At 39.6% G+C, this 22335-nt stretch overlaps 1 protein-coding gene across 1 annotated transcript in view; it reads left to right on the top strand.

Annotated features, from left to right (window-relative positions):
• Positions 1 to 21858: 21858 nt before the first annotated feature.
• Positions 21859 to 22335, top strand: part of EIF3E (eukaryotic translation initiation factor 3 subunit E) — a 48573-nt gene continuing 48096 nt past the window's right edge. The window contains exon 1 of the mRNA XM_046642162.1: positions 21859 to 22014. Within this exon, the coding sequence (XP_046498118.1) occupies positions 21925 to 22014 (90 nt within the window). The 5' untranslated portion in view covers positions 21859 to 21924. The remainder of the gene's footprint in view (positions 22015 to 22335) is intronic.

Here is a 22335-nt window from a genome sequence, read left to right on the forward strand (position 1 = left end):
TTTTCCTCAGGGGTCCAAGGCCGCTGTGTTTGCATCTATGCCATCCTTTCAAGTTCATTGCAACAGGGAAAGAGTGACCTGGAGGTTGGCTGCACATTGGCTTTTAAGTGCATCAATCAACTGACACACATCACTTTTAACCACAGGACATTGCCCTGAATTAGTCTTGTGGCTCTGCCTAACTATAAGCAAGATGCAAATTGTGGAGGAACATAAGGCTATTTAGTGAATAGTAAATATTTCTGCCATACCTGGCTGGTAGGCCAGATTCAAAATGGTGCTTTGTATGCCTAATATGCTCCAAAGCTAGGTTTGCCAGATAAAATACAGGATGCCCAGTTGAATTTAAATTCCAAATAAATGAATAGTTTTAGTATGAGTATATGAGTCCCACGCAATGTTTGGTACTTACTTATAGTACAAAATTAAGCATTATCTATCTGAAATTCAAAGTTTTATTTGTTAAATCTGGCAATCTATCCAAAGGCTATATGTTTCAGTCATGATAAAACCTGTTGCTAATCTGAAGTAGGGAATTATTGCCCCACCTAAAGGTATTTAAAAATCTCTAGCTAATGGAAACAAATGCAGGTTGAACTTTGCTAGCCACTTGCCAATTCACAACTTCAACTACCGCATGTTATAGCTTAAAAAAAAAAACCTTGAAATCAAATTTAAAAACTTGGATCTTCCTAAACTCCATCACCAACTAAAGATGTAGCTAGCCTTCTGCAACTTAAGCTGCTTGAATCTTACCTTTCCTTATTTGTAAAATTAGGAGATTTGCCTGGAAAATTTTGAGTGCCTTCTTCCTCATAAAACCTTGTATTCCATAATATATTGTGTTACTTTTGTGGCAATGTGTCAGGATATTTATGAAAACATACCACAAATAACACTTCTGAGCTCTTGCTCTCAAAGTAAGCTCCTCAGGAGGCCATACACTTATTCTAATGATAATGCTGTTGCTTAAATCATTTTTGGAAAATGTAGCAACATATTGAATATCTCTCTGGTGGCAAATTATTTTTCCATGAAAATGGGTTTGATTTCTTGGAACCAGACAAAAGTTATTCAGAGCCACGTCCAATGGTTGGTCAAACTGGAAAATAAACAGAAATTCTGGATGAAATATGAGATGAGTTTATCAAATAAACAAAACTGATTAATTTTTGAGAATCTTAAGTCACAAGTTAAAAGCAGGTAGTTTTAAGAGAGAAGTTTAAAACCTGAACTTTGAACAACAGTCACGTCCCTGGAATAAGCACATTGCCTCTGGCTTTGAAGGACTCACTCAACTGGATGTGTAAGTTCTGCAAGTTGGTTACAAAAAGTCACCGTCTATCAAGAAGCTGGCGATTCATGGCTATTCATGACAAAGTATTGAAAATACAATTCCACATGATTTATTACCCAAATGCTCTTGAAAATGACTTTTATCCTGAGACACAGTTCCTTTTGGGTGAACTTTTCAACTAGTTTATTTAAGAAAAGAAATACCCAATCCTGATGGTATTCCACCTCTCAACAGAAAACACACATACGTGCATACATATGAAGCTATTTTTTAGTTCATCAAATGATTTTAAAAGTTCAAAAATTTATACTCCACATTGTAAAGATTATGTAACACTTGGAGAAAATAGGAAAAAATGTTTCTTTTTAATGGAAAACAATATGTCACAATCGAAGATTAATTATTTTACACAAAAATGCAAAGATTTGAAAATAAAACATTTCTAGACAGAAACAAAACAGAGATAATCAAATAAATAAATCAAAACCACACAAGTTTGCTACATTTCTAGGCCCAGACCAATAGGCCAATAGGGTATGTTTTATTGAAACAACTATGGATAGAACTTAAATTATCAAGGAAGACAATTCTGAGAATCCCCCCCCTTATCTATTTTCTCCCCAATCTCCAATTGTCTCTTCTCTTCTCTTTTCTTTTTTTATTTTTATGCAGTACACATATGTTTTTGCATGGTGTGTATGCAAGCACACACACAGCACACACATTTAAGAACATTAAAAATGCAATTCAAAGTCATTCTTGGGGCTGGCCTGGTGGCGCAGCAGTTAAGTTCACATGTTCCACTTTGGTGACCTGGGGTTCACCAGTTGGGATCCTGGGTACAAACCTGTGCGCTGCTTGTCAAGCCATGCTGTGGCAGGCGTCCCACATATAAAGTGGAGGAAGATGGGCATGGATGTTAGCTCAGGGCCAGTCTTCTTCAAAAGAATAAATAAAAAATAAGTAAATAAAAGACAAGAATGATAAAAAAAAAAATCATTCTTGAGCACAATTTGGAAATATTCATCTAAAAACATTTAAATTGTACATGCCCTGAACCAACAATTCTAATTTTAGAAACTTATCTTAATGGTGGCCTGCCAAAAGATATGTTCACATCCTAATCCCCAGAATTTGTGACTGTTATTTTATACGGAAAAAGGGTCTTTGCAGATGTAATTTAGTTAAGGATCTTGAGATGATAAAATGATTCTGTATTATCTGGGTGGGCCCTAAATCGAGCAGCAAGTGTCCTAATAAGATTAAGGCAGAGGGAGATTACACAGACAGATAAAGAGTTGGGAATGATGCAGCCACAAGTCAAGAGATGCCAACAGCCTTCAGAAGCTAGAAAATGGAAGGAACATTATCTCCCTTAGAATCTTAGGATCAGTGTGGCCCTGCCAGAGTTCTGATTTTTAGCCTCTAGAACTGTGAGAGAATAAATTTCTGTTGTTTATACACACCAAATTTGTGATAATTTGTTACAGTGGACTCAGGAAAATAATACAGAAACTATCATAAAATCAATACATATGATCAGTGCAGTCTTATTTCTAAGAGCAAAAAAAGAAAATAGCATAAGATGGCTACAATAGAGGGATCATTAAAAATTATACTGTAACCATATGACAGAATATAGATCTTATAGCAAAGTAATATTAAAGAATATATTCAAAATACATAAAAAGGCACTTTGCAAAACAGCCTGCAAAGTATAAATATTATTCCATGTTTATTTAAAAAAATATTGGGTAATAATATCCAGAATATATAAAGAACTCCTGCAACTCAACAACAAAAAACCAACCCAATTAAAAAATGGACAAAGGACTTGACTGGCTATTTCTCCAAAGAGGATATACAAATGACCAACAAGCTTATGAAAAGATGTTCAACATTACTAATCATTAGAGAAATGCAAATCAAAACCACAATGCAAATCTCACACCCACTAGAATGTTTACTATTGAAAACACAAAACAGAAAGTAATGTGTTGGCAAGGATGTGGTGAAATTGGAATCTTTGTGGACTGTTGGTGGGAATGTAAAATGGTGCAGCTGCCATGAAAAACAGTATGGTAGTTCCACAAAAAATTAAAAATAGAATTACCATATGATCCAGCAGACCCACTTTTGGATATATATCCAAATAATTGAAAGCAGGATCTCAAAGAGGTATTTGCATAGCCATGCTTGTAGCAGCATTATTCACAATAGCCAAGAGGTGAAAGCCAGCCATATGTCATTGACAGATGAATGGATAAACAAAATGTGGTACATATATACACTGGAATATTATTTGGCTTTAAAAAGGAGGAAAATCCTGTCATATGCTACAGCATGATGAACCTTGAAGACATTATGCTAAGTGAAATAAGCCAGCCACAAAAAGACAAATACCTTATGATTGCATTTATAGGAGGTAGCTAAAGTAGTCAAATTCATAGAAAAAGAAAGTAGAATGGTGGTTGCCAAAGGCTGAGGAGAGCGGTAAATGGGGGAAATGTTTTCTAATGGATATAGAGTTTCAATTTTGCTAGACAGAAAAGTTCTGGAGATTCATGGGACAAGAATGTTAACATACTGAACACTACTGAACTGTACACTTAAAAATAGTTAAGATGGTTAAAAAAACTTATTAAATTGTATATTTTAAATATGTACAGTTTATTGTATATCAATTATGCCTCAATAAACCTGTTTAAAAAATATATTGGTAAGTGTAATTTTAGCAAGTGACTAAGAATACAGATTCCAAAGTCAGACTGTCTGGCCTCAAATCCCAGCTCTGCCACCTACTAGAGGTGTGACCTTGGGCAAGTCATTTAATAACTCTATTCCTCAGCTCTCTCTTCTGTAAAATAGAGTTTCTAATAGTACCACCTTATGGAATCGTTCTTTGAATTAGTTGAGCTAATATTCATAAAGCAAGGTTTGTGCTAAATAAATGCAGTGACCTGCGTTGAGATTGACCAAGCGTCACTCTTGCTGTATCTCTACATACAAATATTAACAGATTATTTCCAAGTGGTTGTTCTACCAGAGATTTTAATTATTTTCTTCTCAGCTTATCTGAATTTTTAAATATTTTACATATATGTATGATTTTTATAACAAAAGCAATAAAGACTATTTTATGAATAAGAATAAGTCAGCTGGTTCATCTAGTTTAGAAGTCTGTCTCTCTTGGTAACACTAGGGAAATCATTTCTGAGCAAATGTGTGTTATTATACTTCAGAATTCGTTTTAATATTTTTAGCACTCTTTATTATTGAAAAAAGAGAAAGGTACTATTACATGTGTATGAGAAAAACAGAGTTAACAATAACAACCTGTAACTGTTGTTTGAAAATTATGGCTTATAATACCCTAAATTTTTATAGTAATATCATTGGTTATTAGAGTAATTTCCTAACTGTATGTAGCTTGGGTGACAATAACACAAATTAAATGCAAGACTGCAGAAGTATTTCATAGTGATGCCTTATTGACCCATTAATTTTGCAACATTGGGAAAAGCCATGGTAGATTTGCTGTTGATCCTGCTTTTCCCCTGGACTGAGTCCGTTCTGGCCTGCTCTCTCTCTCATTACAGTGATGACGGCTGTATCCAGATGCTAAACACTCAAGAGACACTCCAGTACTACAGTGTTAAACACTCTGAACACTTCATCCCCGAAGAATGCAGCATTCCAAGGGAAAACAGGCCTCCTTCTGACACTAGTAAAATTGTGAAGGTGTGTGATAAATAAGGCATCAAAATGAGAGGCCACAAATTCTTAAAGGTACTCTGCTCCTTGCAGTGAGTCCCTGCTCCTCTTTCCAACGAAGACAAAGTCAAATATTTTATTTATTTATTTTTTTAAAGATTGGCACCTGAGCTAACAACTGTTGCCAATCTTCTATTTTTTTCAACATTTTTCTCCCCAAATCTCCCCAGTACACAGTTGTATATTTTAGTGTCGGTCCTTCTAGTTGTGGCATGTGGGACGCCGCCTCAACATGGACCAATGAGGAGTGCCATGTCCGTGGCCAGGATCCGAACTGGCGAAACCCTGGGCCACTGAAGTGGAGCGTGTGAACTTAACTACTCGACCACGGGGCCAGCCCCGTAAGTCAAATATTTTAAATAATAATAAAGCTTGTAAATACACACCAGTAGAAACAGCTACAAAATATGTTCAAATGTAAAGTGTTAAACAATAAGCTATTATGCAGTTAAGAAGGCTGTTCTACATAGAAATCAGAGAATAAATAGTTAGAGATATAACTAAAGATCATAACGTGTAAAATGTCTTAAGCTATTTGAAGGGATTTATTCTGAGAGGATGGGCAGGAATATTTTGTCCTTAGGACACTTGTTTTTTCCACCTTCTTTCTTTCCTTTCTTTTTCTTCCTTCCTACAGAAGTTTTCATCTCTTCATATCCACAAAACAAAGACTATGGGATTTTAAAAGTACCATTTATTTGAAACATCAACTTTCTAAAGAAATACAAAAATTTTTAAATCTAAAATAATGAATTTTATCTATCAAGAATACAAAGTGATGGCTTGTTTTTCAAACAAATAAATTTGGCTATAAACTAGAATTGTATTTCCATTAAAAAAATCAAGACTATTTTAACCAAAACTGTGTAAAAGGTTGTTTCTAAAATGGCCAATGCCTAAATTTCCTAACAAAAATGCAAAATAACTTGCTTCAGAACAAGAAATATAAAAATTATGAGTATTAATTAAAATTTACTAAACAATAGGTTTATTTATTTTGCTGAAGTAATGTGTAATTCCTAGTATTTTTTGTTTCTTTTTACTTTTTATTGTGGTGTAACTTACATAAAACATACAAATTAAGTATACATCTTGATGAATTTTTACGTATGTTACAGCCATGATCCACCAAGCAGATCAAGATAGAGAACCCTTAAAAGATGACATTCCCAGGGGCTGGCCTGGTGGCGCAGTGGTTAAGTTCCCACATTCCGCTTTGGTGGCCCGGAATTCGCGGGTTTGGATCCTGGGTTGCTGTGGTAGGCGTCCCACATATAAAGTAGAGGAAGATGGGCAGAGATGTTAGCTCAGGGCCAGTCTTCTTCAGCAAAGAGGAGGACTGGCAGCAGATGTTAGCTCAAGGCCTATCTTGTTCAAAAAAAAAAAAAATTACCTTTCCTTCAATTTTAAGTATGTAACTCTTCCCTGAGGATGTTGTTAAAAGTGTACATTCCTAGGCCACAGTCCCAAGGATTCAATATTAATAGGGCCCCTGAGACTGAATATTAAATAAGCACCTGCAGTTAGAGAAACTCTGCCCTCGAAGGAAGTCTAACTTAGAACTCTAGAAGTCCACTACTCTCAACTTTAAAGATAATTTTATTGGGAACTCTAGGTGGTTTTCTACCGAGGAAGAATATATATGACATTTGCTGTCTTTGTGTAATTTTAAATTTTAGTGTTGTTTTTTCTTTTTTGAGCCAGTCTCCCAAAGTTTCCACCAGTCCATGGCAAAATGAAAATTTGAGTCCATAGTGAGTTTTAACGTAAAGTTAAATGTCTTAAAAGGACTGTCCTTTATTTTGAGATTATGTTCGTCCTACATTTAGGACTTCGAAATGTCCCTTCTTCTATAAAATAATTCTAACAGTAAAATAGTAGGTTTCTTTTTAATTTAGAAAAATAAAGAGTTAGAAACTCTGTTGTCTAAATTTCAAAGATCTGGGCTACCAAGCCTTTAGGTTTGTTCCTGAAATTTGAACTGATTGCCACCAGGGGAAGCAGAGTACCACAGACTACAACTTAAAAAGCAGGGGTGTTTTCTCTGCCAGGGCATGTAAAATTTGACTGAAGTTTTTCTACTAGCCCCCAAAATGACATTAGCATCTTTTCTTTCATTATGTAAGTAATGTATCCTTTCCTAGAAAACTTTCAAAGAATGGGAAAATTTAAATCAAAATCACCAAACCATTGTTAATATATTGATTTATTTTTTCCAGTGTTTTCTATGTACGTTTGTTTTTTTTTTTTTTTTTTTTGGTGAGGAAGATTGGCCCTGAGCTAACATCTGTTGCCAGTCTTCCTTTTTTGCTTGAGCAAGATTGTTGCTGAGCTAACACCTATGCCAGTCTTCTTCTATGTGGTATGTGGGATGCCACCACAGCTTGGCTTGGTGAGTAGTGTGTAGGTCTGCACCAGGGCTCTGAACCTGCCAACCCTGGGCCACTGAAGTGGAGCATGAAAACTTAACCACTACGCCACTGGGCTGACCCCTTATGTACAATTTTTTAACATGAAAAAAAGGTATATATATATATATATAACTCTGCCATTACCACTTGATATTTTTCTTCAGCATTTTCTGTCATTAAAAATCCTTTCAACATAGTTTTGGCTGTAGAATGTTTTATCTTATGAAAGCATCATAATTTATTTTATTACTCTGTATTCCAAACTTTAAACATAGAAGTTGTTTCCACTTTAAAAAGATGTAAATAGCACTACAATGAACATTTTTATACACATTTAAAAACTTCACTTTTAAATATTTAAGATAGATGGTTAAAAGAAGGAAATTGATATGGAAGGTAAAGGCCTTTGATATATATTGTGATTCATTTATCTACTGCAACATAACAAAATCTCCACAACTTAGTGGCTTAAAGTAACCATTTTTTATTTCTGTATATAGTATTTTCTGGGTTCACTCATGCAGCTGCATTCAGCTGAAAGCTTGACTGAGGCTGGAACGTCTAAGAAGGCTTCACTCATGTGTCTGGCAGCTTAGCTGGACTAGTTGAAATAGAGGCTTGGCCTCGCTCTTCCTACACAGTCTCTCATCATTCAGTAGTGTAGTCTGAGTTTATTTATATGGCAGCTGGATCTCATGAGAATGAAAGTGGAAGCTGCAGGTCTTCTTAACACCTAGACCTAGAAGCCAAAGCAAATCATGGCATCAGCCTAGATTTAGGGGGAAAAGAAATAGACTCCACTTTTTAATGGAGGAGTTACAAAATCACATTGCAGAAGGGTATGTGGGGTTGGAGGTATTGTTGTGGCCATCTATGGAAACAACTAACCACATATTGTCATATTATTATTTTATAAGCATCAATTTATTATGAAAGTATATGCAAAATATACCTCCATCAGATTGGCATGAATTAAAAAGTGTCAGCAAGGATGTGTAGCAACAATAACTCTCATATTCTCTTGATGGAGTATATCAGTGTAATCTTGAATGCTCACTTTAGAAACCAGTTTGGTGTTACCTGCCAAAGTTCAAAGGTATATACCCTGAAGAAATAGATGCACAGGTAGACCAGGATATATGTATACGAAGGTTCATAGTAGCATCATTCATAGTTCATTACAGCCCCAGATTGGAAGTAACCCTAAAGTTCATCAGCTCTAGAGTAGATTTTAAGAAGCGGTGGAATAGTATAGAGCAATGAAAATGAACAAAGTGTACATTCAAGCAACATGGATGAATCCTTCAAATGCAAGGTTGAATATAAAATACAAGTCACAAAAGGATGCATACAACATGATTTCATTTATGCAAAGTTCAGAAACAAAACTATGTTGTTTAGGGATACATACATATGTAATATAAAGAAGAGCAGAGAAATATTTACCACATGAAAGCTAAAGTATGAGTTTGGGCTGGTAAGGGGGTAAGGAGGATGGCGTGGAGCATCCAGGCATAGGAACTAGCATAACCGGGTGATAGGAAGGAGCTGGCTGAATTTGAGGAATTTAAAGGAAGCCAGTGGGTGAAAGGAAGAACAGGAACTTAGAGGCCACTTTAAAGATTTTCAGACTTCATGCTAAGATCAATGAAAGGCCATGATTTGCTTTTAAGCAGAGGACAATATGATCAGGTTTTCATTTTCAAAGAGTAATTTTGTCCATCATATGTAAAATAGACAAAGTCAAGAGTGGATACAGGGATATGATTAGAAATCTACTTTTAATGGCTTCAGGTGAGAGATGACATGGCTTCAAGTGGTGGTAGCAACAGTGGATAAGAGAAAAGGAAGGATCTGAGAGATGCTTGGAAGGTGGAATCAAGAAGACTTGATGATTGGGGGGTTTAGAAAACAGAATGCATTAGCACGACTCCTCTTTTCTGGTATGATCAACAAGGTACCATTGACCAAGAAAGGGGACACTAGTGGAGAGCCGGATCTTGATTTTGGATTAAACAAGTGCAGATGTTACCCAAGCAGGTGAATAAGTGATCTGGAGCTCAGAAGAAGTGCCTGAGCCACTGAGAGAAATTTGATATATTTTACTTTTAATGTACCATGGCGGGAGATGAAATAGGGCATAGTTGATGTACCAAGAGCAGGTAAAATGACTCAGAAAAGACAGGTAGAAGCAGGAAGCAGTGAAAATGTTAATATTATCTATATGCAGGGCACTGTACTTGATGCGGGGGCACAAAGGTGAGTAAGATATGGTCCCTAGTTTACTTTTAAGTGGAGGAGACACTTCATCAGATCATGTACATCAAGAACTACAAGATGCTGTGGAATCCCAGGGGAGGGCAGTTAAGCCTGGAACGTCGAATAAGATTTAGCCAGCAGGGCCAGCCCAGTGGTGCAGCAGTTAAGCGCACACATTCTGCTTCGACAGCCCAGGGTTCGCAGGTTTGGATCTGGGGTGCGGACATGGCACCGCCCAGCAAGCCATGCTGTGGCAAGCATCTCACATATAAAGTAGAGGAAAATGGGCACTGATGTTAGCTCAGGGCCAGTCTTCCTCAGAAAAGAGGAGGACTGGCAGCAGATGTTAGCTCAAGGCTAATCTTCCTCAAAAAATAAATAAATAAATGAAAAAAACAAAACAAAACAAAAGAATTAGCCAGCAGAAGAAAGGTGGGAAAGACATTTGAAGCAGAAGCCATAAGATGCACAAAAGCACTGAAGCTTGAAACAATGCCATATATGCGTGTGATCACAAGGAACTCAGTATTCTTCATGCACAGGGTTTGAAGGTGATGCAACAGGAAGTCAGACAAAAGAGAGAGAAAGGTCCGTGTTATGGAGGGTCTTGTATGCCCTGGCACGGAGTTCAGGATTTATTCTGTAGGAATAGGGGAGTGATATGGTCATATCTGCACGTTAGGGAGATTACTTAGGCCAAGTATGGAGGGTGAAGGCAAAGCTGAACACAGCAGAACTGTTTAGAAAGAAAGAAGCTGCTACATGTAAAGGGAGTAGTGAGAGGGATAAAGAGGGTCAATACATTTGATAAATATTTAGGACGGCTCTTTAATTCAAAAAGCCTGGGTGGAAGGTCATATCTGCTTGGTCCCAGGTTTGTCCCAGCTTTAAACGCAGCTGAGGGAGATTCGGGCGAGAGGGCAGAAGCCCAAGTTTTAAATCTTTGAATTCCTACAAACAAAAAGCAAAAACAAACAACAAAAACAGAGCAACTCCATGGCGAAACCAAGAGGCCTGGGCAACATTTACAACAAAGATAGGGGACCCCAAAATACAAGCGGGTGGGGCCAGACCCCAACAGTCACAGATTCTCAGGATCTGTGCGGGAGCAAGAAGACAGGCAGCCGGCGGCCGCAGCGAAGCCGAGGCCCGGCGGTAGCCCGGGCAGGTGCGCTCAGGGGCCCGCAGGCGCAGGCGCGGGCTCGGCGCCGGGAGCGCGCGGCCGCCCGGGCTCAGCAGCCGCCGGCGCGCAGCAGCCTATGCAGGAGCGAACGCTGTGTCTGCTCCCGCAGGGACGATGCTCCAGCCCAGGGCCCGGAGCAGCAGAGCACCCTGTGACTCTAAAACCTGTGACTCCCCCGTGCTCTGACTGGGACATGGCCCCACACTGAGGAAGAGAAGCTGCTGCGAGTAGAATAAATCTCAGCAGCACTGGGACAACTGGGAAGAAGGGAAGAAAAGGTCCAGAGGGAAGGAAACGGGGCCTGAGAATCCCAGAGAGCAAACCACCAAAGTTTTGATCACTACACATAAACAACAGAAGGGGGAGCATGCTGAAGTCAGGAAAGCTTTTCTCCACTCGCCTCCCTGTATCAGAAAAAACCCTAATTTCCCATAGAAATGAGCACCAGGAGAGTACCGAGGGCAAATCACATACAAAATTATTATTAAAAAAATAAGATAAAGGAGCCTGCCTGGTGGCCCAGCAGTTAAACTCCTGCTCCCTTTCGGTGGCCCTGGTTGGCAGGTTCAGATCCCAGGCACAGACATCTGCACCGCTCATCAAGCCATGCTGTGGCAGGCATCCCACATATAAAAAAATAGAGGAAGATAGACATAGATGTTAGCTCAGGGCCAATCTTCCTCAGCAAAAAGAGGAGGATTGGAGGCAGATGTTAGCTCACAGCTAATCTTCCTCAAAAAAAAAAAAAAGAAATCATTTTAAAAATCAAAAAGAAATGAAGAAAAGAGAAAAACAGTGAAGCTAGTACACAGATCTTTTCCAGCAGCTACAGACTGGGACCTCGGCTCGGTACCTGCTGCTTCCTCCCAAACTTCCTCTTAGGCTTCCTTGTATATTTGTAGCCCCACTCACTTCTTATTAGATGGCATGTACAGAATACTTTTGTTAAATAAATGGTGCTTAACTGCTGTGAGCACTCCCTCATCTCCTATCTCCAGGACTCAGAGAAGCCTTCAAAGATAAGAATACCAATAACCCACTCCCTTCCAGTACTGGCATTGAGTTAATTTTCCATTATCATTTAGGAGAATAAAAAGAGGAGATTTCCCTTTCAGAGATCAAATACCAGGATTCAAGGCACTTTTTATGTTCTTTCCTTTTTCAATAGTTCTACTTCCCCTTCTGCACACTGTATCCTGGTTTGTAAGTAAACTTCTATAATGTAAGAAAATTTCAGGACACAAACATATTCATTTGGCCTAAATCACACATATTAATTCATTCAGAGAGTCATTCAGCAAATAGTAAGCAACAAACAGTTATTGGGCAGTAATGAACAAGACCACAGATCAGGTTCCTACCTTCACGGAATTATCTTAAGGTGAGAAGGATGCAGACCAGTAAACAAATAAACAAGGTCATTATAGATTGTGATAAGCACTGGGAGGGAAATAAAAAAGGTAAGAAAAAAACGGGGGAAGCTAATTCTAAATAGGAAAGTCAGGGAAGACTTCTCTAACCATATCCATGGTCTCATATTATCTGATTAGTCTGATAATATTAAAATATCCAAGTGCCTCCCAATGAATTCCAGCTGTTATTCCTCTTTAGGGCTACCTCCAGGCCTTCTTTCCCTTTTCTTTATTTCCTCCAAAAGGTACATTGGTGTAGACGCAAATACACCTCATTCCTGACCTGGTAGAACTCATGGTTTAGTGGAAGGGACAGATGTGTAAACAGATAGATAAATACAATATGACAAAGGGTATACCACAAGCATGAACAGACTTACTCTTCTTCCTAGTTAACTCTTCTGCATTGGGCCTCTAGAGACCCTGGAAAACCCTGGTTTCCTGTTTGGGTTCCAGGCTGAAAATTCTGCTTGGCTCCCTGCATCATCTCAATATTTACTTTTGTTGTTTGGCTAGATGAGAAGTAACTTGTCTTGCATGCAATACTCGCTTAATTCCCTCATGGCCAGTAGATCCTAGCACTGGCTTGAGATATATAACTTAAAGTAACATGGAAAATTTATCTAAAAATTACTTTCTTAAAGGGCCCATATTTTTCACATCAAATTTTTCAAATAAATGCTAAATAATATTTTTGGCCAGATAATTAAAGCTGGTTGTTATCATACAAGAGAATGTGTTCACATGATAATTGTCATTATTAGAGCTTGTACTGCACTTTCAGTATCACTCTATTTCTATTGGTAAGTATATTAATCAACCATGTTGGTTTGGTAATCAGGCAGCAAGTGTTTATTTGGACTGCAGGACTTTTAATTTTAATTAATTAATTAATTTTTGAGGAAGATTAGCCCTGAGCTAACTACTGCCAATCCTCCTCTTTTTGCTGAGGAAGACTGGCCCTGAGCTAACATCCGTGCCCATCCTCCTCTACTTTATACGTGGGACGCCTATCACAGCATGGCTTTTTGCCAAGCAGTGCCACGTCCGCACCCAGGATGCAGGCCCGTGAGCCCTGGGCAGCCGAGAAGCAGAACGTGCGCACTCAACCACTGCGCTACCAGGCCGGCCCCCAGACTGCAGGACTTTTTAAAGAACGATAACACAGATGTGGAATATTCTATAAAAGACACACAGAATTAGAAGCATTTGAACAGATACACAGGTATTTTAATTATGTCCTGAAGCGGCTAGCAGTTTATATTAGCTTGTCAACTCTTTCAGATTCATCACAATTGTTTCAGATTCCCCTGAAATAGTGCCAACTGGGAATTTCTACTTTCGCCCAAAGAATGGGGTAGCCACATTCCAGGTCCTAACACTGGGGACAGATGAGAAAAAGCAGTGGTGGTTCCCTTTGCCCAATATTCTTCACTTCACATATTATAAGGTCTCAGATAGAGTAGAATTAGCTGTCAATCCTAGCTTTATATGAGGTGGTAAGTGAAGAAAGAAGGGGATTTAAGTCCTCCGAAAGCGCCTTCCCTCTGTGTGATTCTTTAATGAGGATGACAGCAGGACTGAGGCTTCTGGAAATTCTCACACAGGCATTAGACGGAATCCGTACATGAGGAGTTCCATAAGGTCCCTCCAGAGCAAAGGAATAAGGTCAGGAAAAAGTCATCTTCTGAAGATACACACTCCAAGAAGCAATAATTATTTTGGGGAAAAAAAAGGAAAACACCTAGATATATGTCTGTACTTTCAATCTAATCAAACCACTCCATTAATATCTCACGCACATCTCTATCATTGCACTTACCACACAGCAGTATAATTGTTGGTTTATGAATCGGTCTCTTCTCCCTAATTGTGAGTTCCTTTATGTAGGAACAGCATTTTAGTCATTTTCTTACCCTCAGAATCTAGCACTGTGTCTGGCACAGAATGGGGACTGAATAAATGTGTGCTGAATAAATGAACTGGAAACATAACTAAAGAAGGCAGACATATTACAATTCAATAGGCATGAGCATGCCGTGTATAAAAAAGGTAACTGGATTAAAAATAATGTTATTTAGAAATATCTAAGAGAGGCATGAGTCAGGAGGCATGAGCATTCTAAAAATATGTCCACTACAGCAGTAGTGATAGGCATTCATTAGACTATACCAAACTATGGATGAACTTCTTTCAAGAACATGCACATCTGAATATCAAGGCTCTATGCATATTTATTCATTTATAGAGCATTTATCACATACTTCTATGTCAGGTACTAAGACAGGAATTGAGACTAGAAAGACAGTTATTCATAGATATCAAGATAATTATACTCAAGATGTTTACAGTCTAGTAGGTGGAAACAAATGTGAAAAAAAAAAGTGAGGTACAATGTTAATAGGCTCTGAGATAAAATTTGCTGCCAGTAGAGAGAGGCAGAAGGAGGGAGTGATTACTTCAGACATGCTCTGCTAATGGGAAACACACTAGTGAAGACGATGCTTCATCTGAGTCTTAAAAAGTGAAGAGGTAGTCAACAGGGTGCGAGGGGGCAGAAGGGCATTTTCGATGGAAGGAGCTGCTGGACAGCAAGTAAAAAAAAAAAAAAACAATAAACTGGGTGGCTTGTTTGAGCAAAACTTAGTGTGGAAGGGGTGTAGGGTTCTGGAGAGAGAAGGTTCTAAAGACCTTTACATTATATGCTAAGAAGTTTTGACTTTATACTATATGAAAAAGGAAGTGCTAACTGTATTAGTTTTCTAGGACTACCAAAACAGAGTACCAGAGATTGGGTGACTTAAACAACACAAAATTATTTTCTCACAATTCTGAAGGCTAGAAGTCCAAGTTCAAGGTGTTGGCAGGGTTGTTTCTTCTAGGGCCTCTCTCCTTGGCTTGTGTGGCCATCTTCTCCCTGCATCTTCATGTGGTCTTTCCTCTGTACATGTCTATGTCCTAAATCTCCTTTTCTTATTAGGACCCAAGTTATATTGGATTAGGGCTCACCTAATGACCTCATTTTAACCTAATCACCTCTTTAAAAACCCTACCTCCAAATACAGTTACATTCTGAGGTACTGGGGATTAGGACTTTAACATATAAATTTGGTAGGAGGCACAATTCAGCCCATAACAGGATTAGATGTGCATTCTGATCACCTAGACAGCAGCATGAAGGGCAGATTAGATGGGTGCAGGACCAGTGACAGGGAGACCCTGTGGAAGACTAATTGCTAATCCGTATCAGCAATGATCAGAGCCTGAACTAGAAAGATAGGGGAGGGTATGGCGAAGGGAGTTGTTAAAAGAGTCAACAGGAAAATCAGCCTGCAGGATAGAATTGAAACTCCTCAGCATAGTCCACAGCACCCTTGACAATTCGGCCCTCACCCCTCAATACAGACTCACGTCCTACTACTCGACATCACACATGCTGCCCTCTAGGCACAAAGTCTCCAACCACATTAAGCTTTTTTTCACTGTCAAGCCTGTGTGCCTGCTCTTCCCTCTACCTGAAACATTCTCTCTCCTTTCCTTAGCCAGCTGAACACCTTCTCAGGTAGAGGAAGCCAAATGTTACCTTCTCCGTGCAGCTCCAACTTTCTCTGGCAGCCAGTCACTTTCTCCCCTGGACTCCCAGGAGCACTCTGTGCATAGACACTCTCACATTGTGCTATGATTATTTTACATTTTGTATGCTTGCCACCCCCACTACACCATAATCTCCTTGCAGGCTGGGACTGGTTTCCTTTCTTTATTTCCCCAGAGCCCAACATGGTGATCAGCAAGTAGAAAGCATTCAATGAATATTTGATGAAGGTATGAAAATCAAAGGCTTCACCTGATACCACCTAGATACTACCAGGTGAGGCCTTGCCTGTCCTTCCTCTGTAGTATCTCTTTTTAACTAAAATACTAGGAAGAGACTAAAGCAAGAAAGTCAGATTTTCCATATTTGGGGCTAAATCTCTTTTATAAAAAGAAATAGGATATTTTCACAAACCAGCAAGGAAAATTCCAGGGGAAAAGCCAGGCAAATCAGCAGAGTTTCCAATCTGTCACCACTTTAATCCATCTTGTAAATCACTTCCAGTTTAATTTTAAAAGACAAAACACCACTGTCTTCATGCCTTTTTTTATTTAAGAACTTAATGAGTGGCTCCCGTTGCCTATCTGATCAAATCCAAGTTTCCCAGTCTGGTTTTGAAGAGCTTCCACAGCCTGGCTGCATTTCACCTAGCTAATCCACTGTCCACACAACCGTCAGAATTACCTTCCTGAAACACAGATAGGATTATTCCCTCTCATACTCAAAAATACTTTAAGGATCCTCATGACCTCAGATAAATTTCAAATTCCTCACATGAGCTTTCTACTATTTGGCCCTGGTCTTCCTTTTCTGGCATATCCTCCCCTTATAGTCTTCAACCTTGGGCTAACTTCCCAAGTTGTCTTTCTCAAATATTTCTTACATTTTCCCGTTTTTGTGTCTCTACAGTGTTTGAGTTGTTCCTGAACCACCTACAGTGCTCTCTTCCATATCTGTTGTAAAAGTCAGCAGTCTCAATACAAAAGACAACCAATCCACCATGCTTTCTCTATTTTCTCTACTCACAGTGAAAATCAATTTCTGTTTGGGATCAGTCAGATTAGGACTCCATGCTCTTCTCATATATCCTACACCTTCTCATAATACTCTAGCCTTCCATTACAGTTATTTACATAAGCGTATTGTATCATGTCCATCAGCATACACACATCTTTTAAAACACCTTCCCTAGACCTCACATCGATCACTCCATTTCACTGCTTCCCTTTCTAGTAAAATTCCTCAAAAGATATCTTTATATATGTTGTTTCACTTCCTTTCCTACCATCTTTGAGCTCACACCAAACAGACGTCTATCCACCACTCACTGAACCTGCTCTTATCAAGCTCATCAATAACCTGTATATTTTTGAAAGCCAAAGGGTAATATTCAGTCATCATCTTGAACTAACAGCACCATTTGACATAGTTCATTGCTCCTTGCTGCTCGGACCACTCTCCTCCTCTGGCACCTGGGACATCACTTTCTTGTGTTCCTCTTCTCTCCTCCACTTACTGCCAGTCTTTCTCCAGCTGCTTCACTTGGTCTGAATTGTCTCAACCTCTACAAGTTGAAGTGTCTATGATTTAGCTCACCTCATCTCTTTTCCAAACACACACTTATCCAGTCCCATTATTTCAAATTTCATCAATAGGTTGACAAGATCTAGTTTTCTATCTTCAGCTCTTATCTTTCTCCTGAATTTCAGATTCATATGTACCACTGCCTAATCAGTATCTCAGTATCTCCGCCTAGGAGATCGGTCTCTCGTATGTCTAATAGGCATCCCAAACATAATATGTCCAAAACTAAACTCTTGACTTCTCTCCTCTCTAAAACATGCATCCATCGCACCCTTGCTCATCTCAGTAAATGGCCTTTTAGTTCTTCCAGACCTTAGAGTCATCTTTCACCCTTCTCTTTCTCATCCAATCCATTAGCAAATTTTGATAGCTTTGCATCCAAAATATATTCAGAATTTCACTACTGTCCACAGCTGTTTCAATGCTACCACTCTCATCTAAGCCACTGTCATCTCTTGCTTGAATTATGTTAATAGTCTCTTAACTGGTCTCTCTGTGTATATGCTTGTCCGCCCAACTTCCCCCAAACCTTCAAAGTGGTCTTTTTAAAGCATAACTCTGATTATGTGATTTCTCTGCTCAAAACTCTCCAATAGCTTCCTACCTAATTTCAGAATACAACTCAAAGTCCTTCCTGTGGCCTACAAAACACTGTCATCTGGCTCCCCACTCCCTCTCTGAACTCATCTTCTACCACCCTTCCTCTTGCTGAATCAGCTTTTGAATTTCTAGTCTTCTTACTATTCCTCAAGGATACCAAGCAAAATTTTGCTTGTACTTAATATTCCTTCACCTGGAACTTTCCTCCTCTAGGGAGCCTCAAGGCTCCCTCACTTCCTTCAGGGCTTTTGTCAAATTCTTCCTATCTGAGAGGTCTTCCCTGACCACTTGATAAAATTAGCAACCTTTCTCGATCATTCTCTAATTTTTACCTTGCATATTGTTCTTCATAGCATTTATCACCACCTGACGGAGTATATATTTGTTAATATGCTTTTGGGGCTGGCCTGGTGGTGAAGCAGTTAAGTGCGCATGTTCTGCTTTGGCTGCCTGGGGTTCGCCGGTTGGGATCCCGGGTGTGGACATGGCACCGCTTGGCAAGCCATGCTGTGGTAGGTGTCCAACATATAAAGTGGAGGATGATGGGCACAGATGTTAGCTCAGGGCCAGTCTTCCTCAGCAAAAAGAGGAGGATTGGCAGTAGTTAGCTCAGGGCTAATCTTCCACACACACACACACAAAATATATATATATATATGCTTTTATCTGTCTCCTTCCATTTGAATATAAGCTTCTTTAGAGAAGGTGGTTTCTTTTCTTTACAGCTGTACGCCCAGGACCTAGAACAGTACTTAGCACATTGTAAGTGTTCAATTTACATTGCATGAATGAGTGAATAATTTTCCACTATCAGATTGAAAGCTTCTTTGGACAGAGAGTAGCTATTACGATTATATATTCCCATTAACACCTAGCCTAGTACATTGCATATGATAAAAGTTTAAAATGTTTTTCAAATTGAATTGCATCTTATTTGTTTCTGCTTCTCAAAGATACTCTCTGTTCACTTATGGCAAGTTTCCATACTGCCATCTGCTTCCTTCCTTCCTCCGCCGCAGCTCACTTCTGTTGGAAGCCTTAGTTCTTGCTATTTCTCTCTTTAACTTCCGCTTTTCCTGTCTAAATTCTATTACAACTGTAGTGTCTGAGCTTCCAGGAAACTTAAAATTACAGCTATCATTTCTTAACTCTTGGAGGCTACAGAGGCTACTATCCCCCCAGTGTAGCACCCTATACTATCATGTATTCTCTGCTTCATGGGAATTCAGCTTTTCTTTCCTAACAATACTCTAAATGGCAGGATAGCAGAGATCATATCATACTCGCAAATTCTTGAAAACATCTAGTACAAGGTTCCATGCATGGTAAGTGATTAACAACTATATCAACTGATCCAGAATAGATCTCCATTTGTATACAAACATCACCACTTGGATGTCTAATATCTTATTCTGTCTGAACCAGAATTCCTGATTTTAGCACCCATACATATTTCTTTGCCATTCTTCTCCCATAGTCATCAGCAGGTATCCAGTTCCTTTTTTTTTTGTTTGGAGATTAGCCCTGAGCTAACTGCTGCCAATCCTCCTCTTTTTGCTGAGGAAGACTGGCCCTGAGCTAACATCCATGCCCATCTTCCTCTACTTTGTATGTGGGACGCCTACCACAGCATGGCTTGCCAAGTGGTGCATCGGTCCGCACCCGGGATCCAAACCAGTGAACCCTGGGCCACCAAAGCAGAATGTGCGCACTTAACCGCTGTGCCACTGTGCCACCCCTCCAGTTTCTTAAGCCCAAAATCTAGGAATCATTTTTTTAAAATAAACTTTTATTCTGAGATAGTAGATTCGCATGCAGAGCTAAGAAACAATACAGCGAGATCCCATATACCCTTTACCCAGTTTCCTCCAGTGGTAACATCTTGCAAAATTATAGCACAGTTTGGCAGTTCCTCAGATGATTAAACATAGAGTTACCATAAAAACCAGTAATTTCACCTCTGGGTATATACCCAAGAGAAATGAAAACATGTCCACATAAAAATGTGTACATAAAAGTTTATAGCAGCATTATTCATAGTACCCAAAAGGTAGAAACCACCCAAACGTCCATCAGCAGATGAATGGGTAAACAATATGTGATATATCCATACAATGAAATATTATTTGGCCATAAAAAGGAGTGAAGTACTGATATATGCTACAACTTGGATGAACCTTGAAAACATTATGCAAAGTGAAAAAAGGCCACAGATTATGTGATTCCATTCATATGAAAGTCCTGAATAGGGAAATCTATAGACCGAAAGTAGATTAGTGATTGCTTAGGGCTGGGGTAGAGTGAGCAAGAGGAGAAAATGGAGAAGATGAGGTCAGAGATGTAATCGGTCCAGATGATCTAGGACTTTTTAGGCCATCATAAGACTTACATCTTTTACTCTGAGTGAGATAAGGCTTGGAGGGTTTTGAGCATAATTTGACTTTTAAAAGGCTGCTGTATGGAGAATAAACCATAGGAGGAAAAGAGGGGGAAGCAAGGTGATTAGTGAAGAGCCCACTCCAAAAATCAAAGCAAGAGATGGTGGTTTGGACTAGGGATTAACTTTGGAGATGGTGTGAAGTGATTGGATCTGGATATGCTTTAAAGGTTAGAACCAAAGGATTTGTTGGTGGATTCAATGTAAAGTGTAAGAGAGAGAGAGAAAAGTCAAGGATGACTCCAAGGTCTTGAGTCTGAGCAACTGGACAGATGGAGTTGACATTCACTAAGGAGGAGAAGAGTGCAAAAGGAGCAGGTTTTGATGAGCCACATGGGGGAGTTTGGTTGTGGACATGTTAATGTTGAGATGTTGGGTAAGCAATTGGATATATGTGAGTCTGTGCTTAACTAATAGTCTGTGTTGGGACTATAATTTGGGAGTTGTCAATGCATAGATCACATTTAAAGCCGTTAGGTTGAATGATATCACTTAGGGCATTGGCCTAGACAGAGAAAAGGTCCTAAATCCCAAGGTACTCATGAAAATGCTTGAAAGATGAGAAGGAACTACCAAGGAGACTTCAGAGGACTTATAATAAAATCCACACTCCTTACCTTAATCATGACCTGGCCCTTCTCAAGGTCTTTAACCTCACTCTCCAGTCACACAGGATACTCAGTTTTTGAAACACACCAAGTCTTTTTCTGTTTCATGGGCTTTGTCTTTGCTGTGCCTTCCACCAGGCAAAATAACCTGAGTTTTTACCCAGGCTCCAATTGGTCACCTCCTCTTAGTACAACTCTTAGCTAAATTGTTACCCCGAGTTTTCTCTCAACACCCTAATTGAAAAAGCTCAACCCGACCACCCCCACCAAGTTATGGCTCTTACTATAATCTGAAATTATTTCACTTCTTTTTCTGTCTAGAAACCCATCCCAGCTTAATTTAACAAACGCTTACAAAACGATTACTACATGCCAAATAAAAGCTCATATTCCTCCATTTAAGTAACTTCCCTGGAGAGCAGGAGCCTCATTATCTTGTCCTCTGCCGCATTACAGTGCAATCGACATTCTTGCCTTAGCAATAAATTCTTGAGTTTTCAATATTTATTCACAGAACGGACCGCAGAACACCGACAACCCTGTAAACATAGGAAACCGCGCTCCGCCGTGTTGCCCCGCCCTGGAGTTGCCCAGAAGAAGGGAGAACCCTCGCGCATGCGCTATTGTTCTCTGCGCGCTCCAGGCTGAACACTGTCCCTTTCCCAGGGCTAGTTTAACCACTGCACATGCGCAATACGGGCCCTGTCCGTTTGTTGTCTCTACCAATAAAGTTTTAGTGAGAACAAACTCCCCTTTTCCTTGGCAAGATGGCGGAGTACGACTTGACTACTCGCATCGCGCACTTTTTGGATCGGCATCTAGTCTTTCCGTTGCTTGAGTTTCTCTCCGTAAAGGAGGTGAGGAGGGCTTTGAGCGCGAGGAAGGTGTGGGAGCGCGCGAGATGCGGGGCAAGGCCGAAAGGCGGTGGCGGTCGCGGTAGGCCTGACACACGTGTGAGGCAGCCGCGAATTGGGTCCCAGGTCGGCCAGTAAGGATCTGCTGGTAGCTTTTCGTCGTCCCAGTTGATTAGCACTGCGAAGTTCGGCCGGGAAGAGGGTGAAGTGACAGTATGAAACTCGGGAGAAAAAGGTCTCTGCTTCACTTCTTGAGGTGCCGGGACCCGAGAGACTTCCGCGTCGTCTCCTGTCGGAAGTTGATGATTCGCTGGTTTCGCTGTA

This window comes from Equus quagga, chromosome 16 (genome assembly GCF_021613505.1).
Source record: "Equus quagga isolate Etosha38 chromosome 16, UCLA_HA_Equagga_1.0, whole genome shotgun sequence".
Taxonomy (NCBI): Eukaryota; Metazoa; Chordata; class Mammalia; order Perissodactyla; family Equidae; genus Equus; species Equus quagga.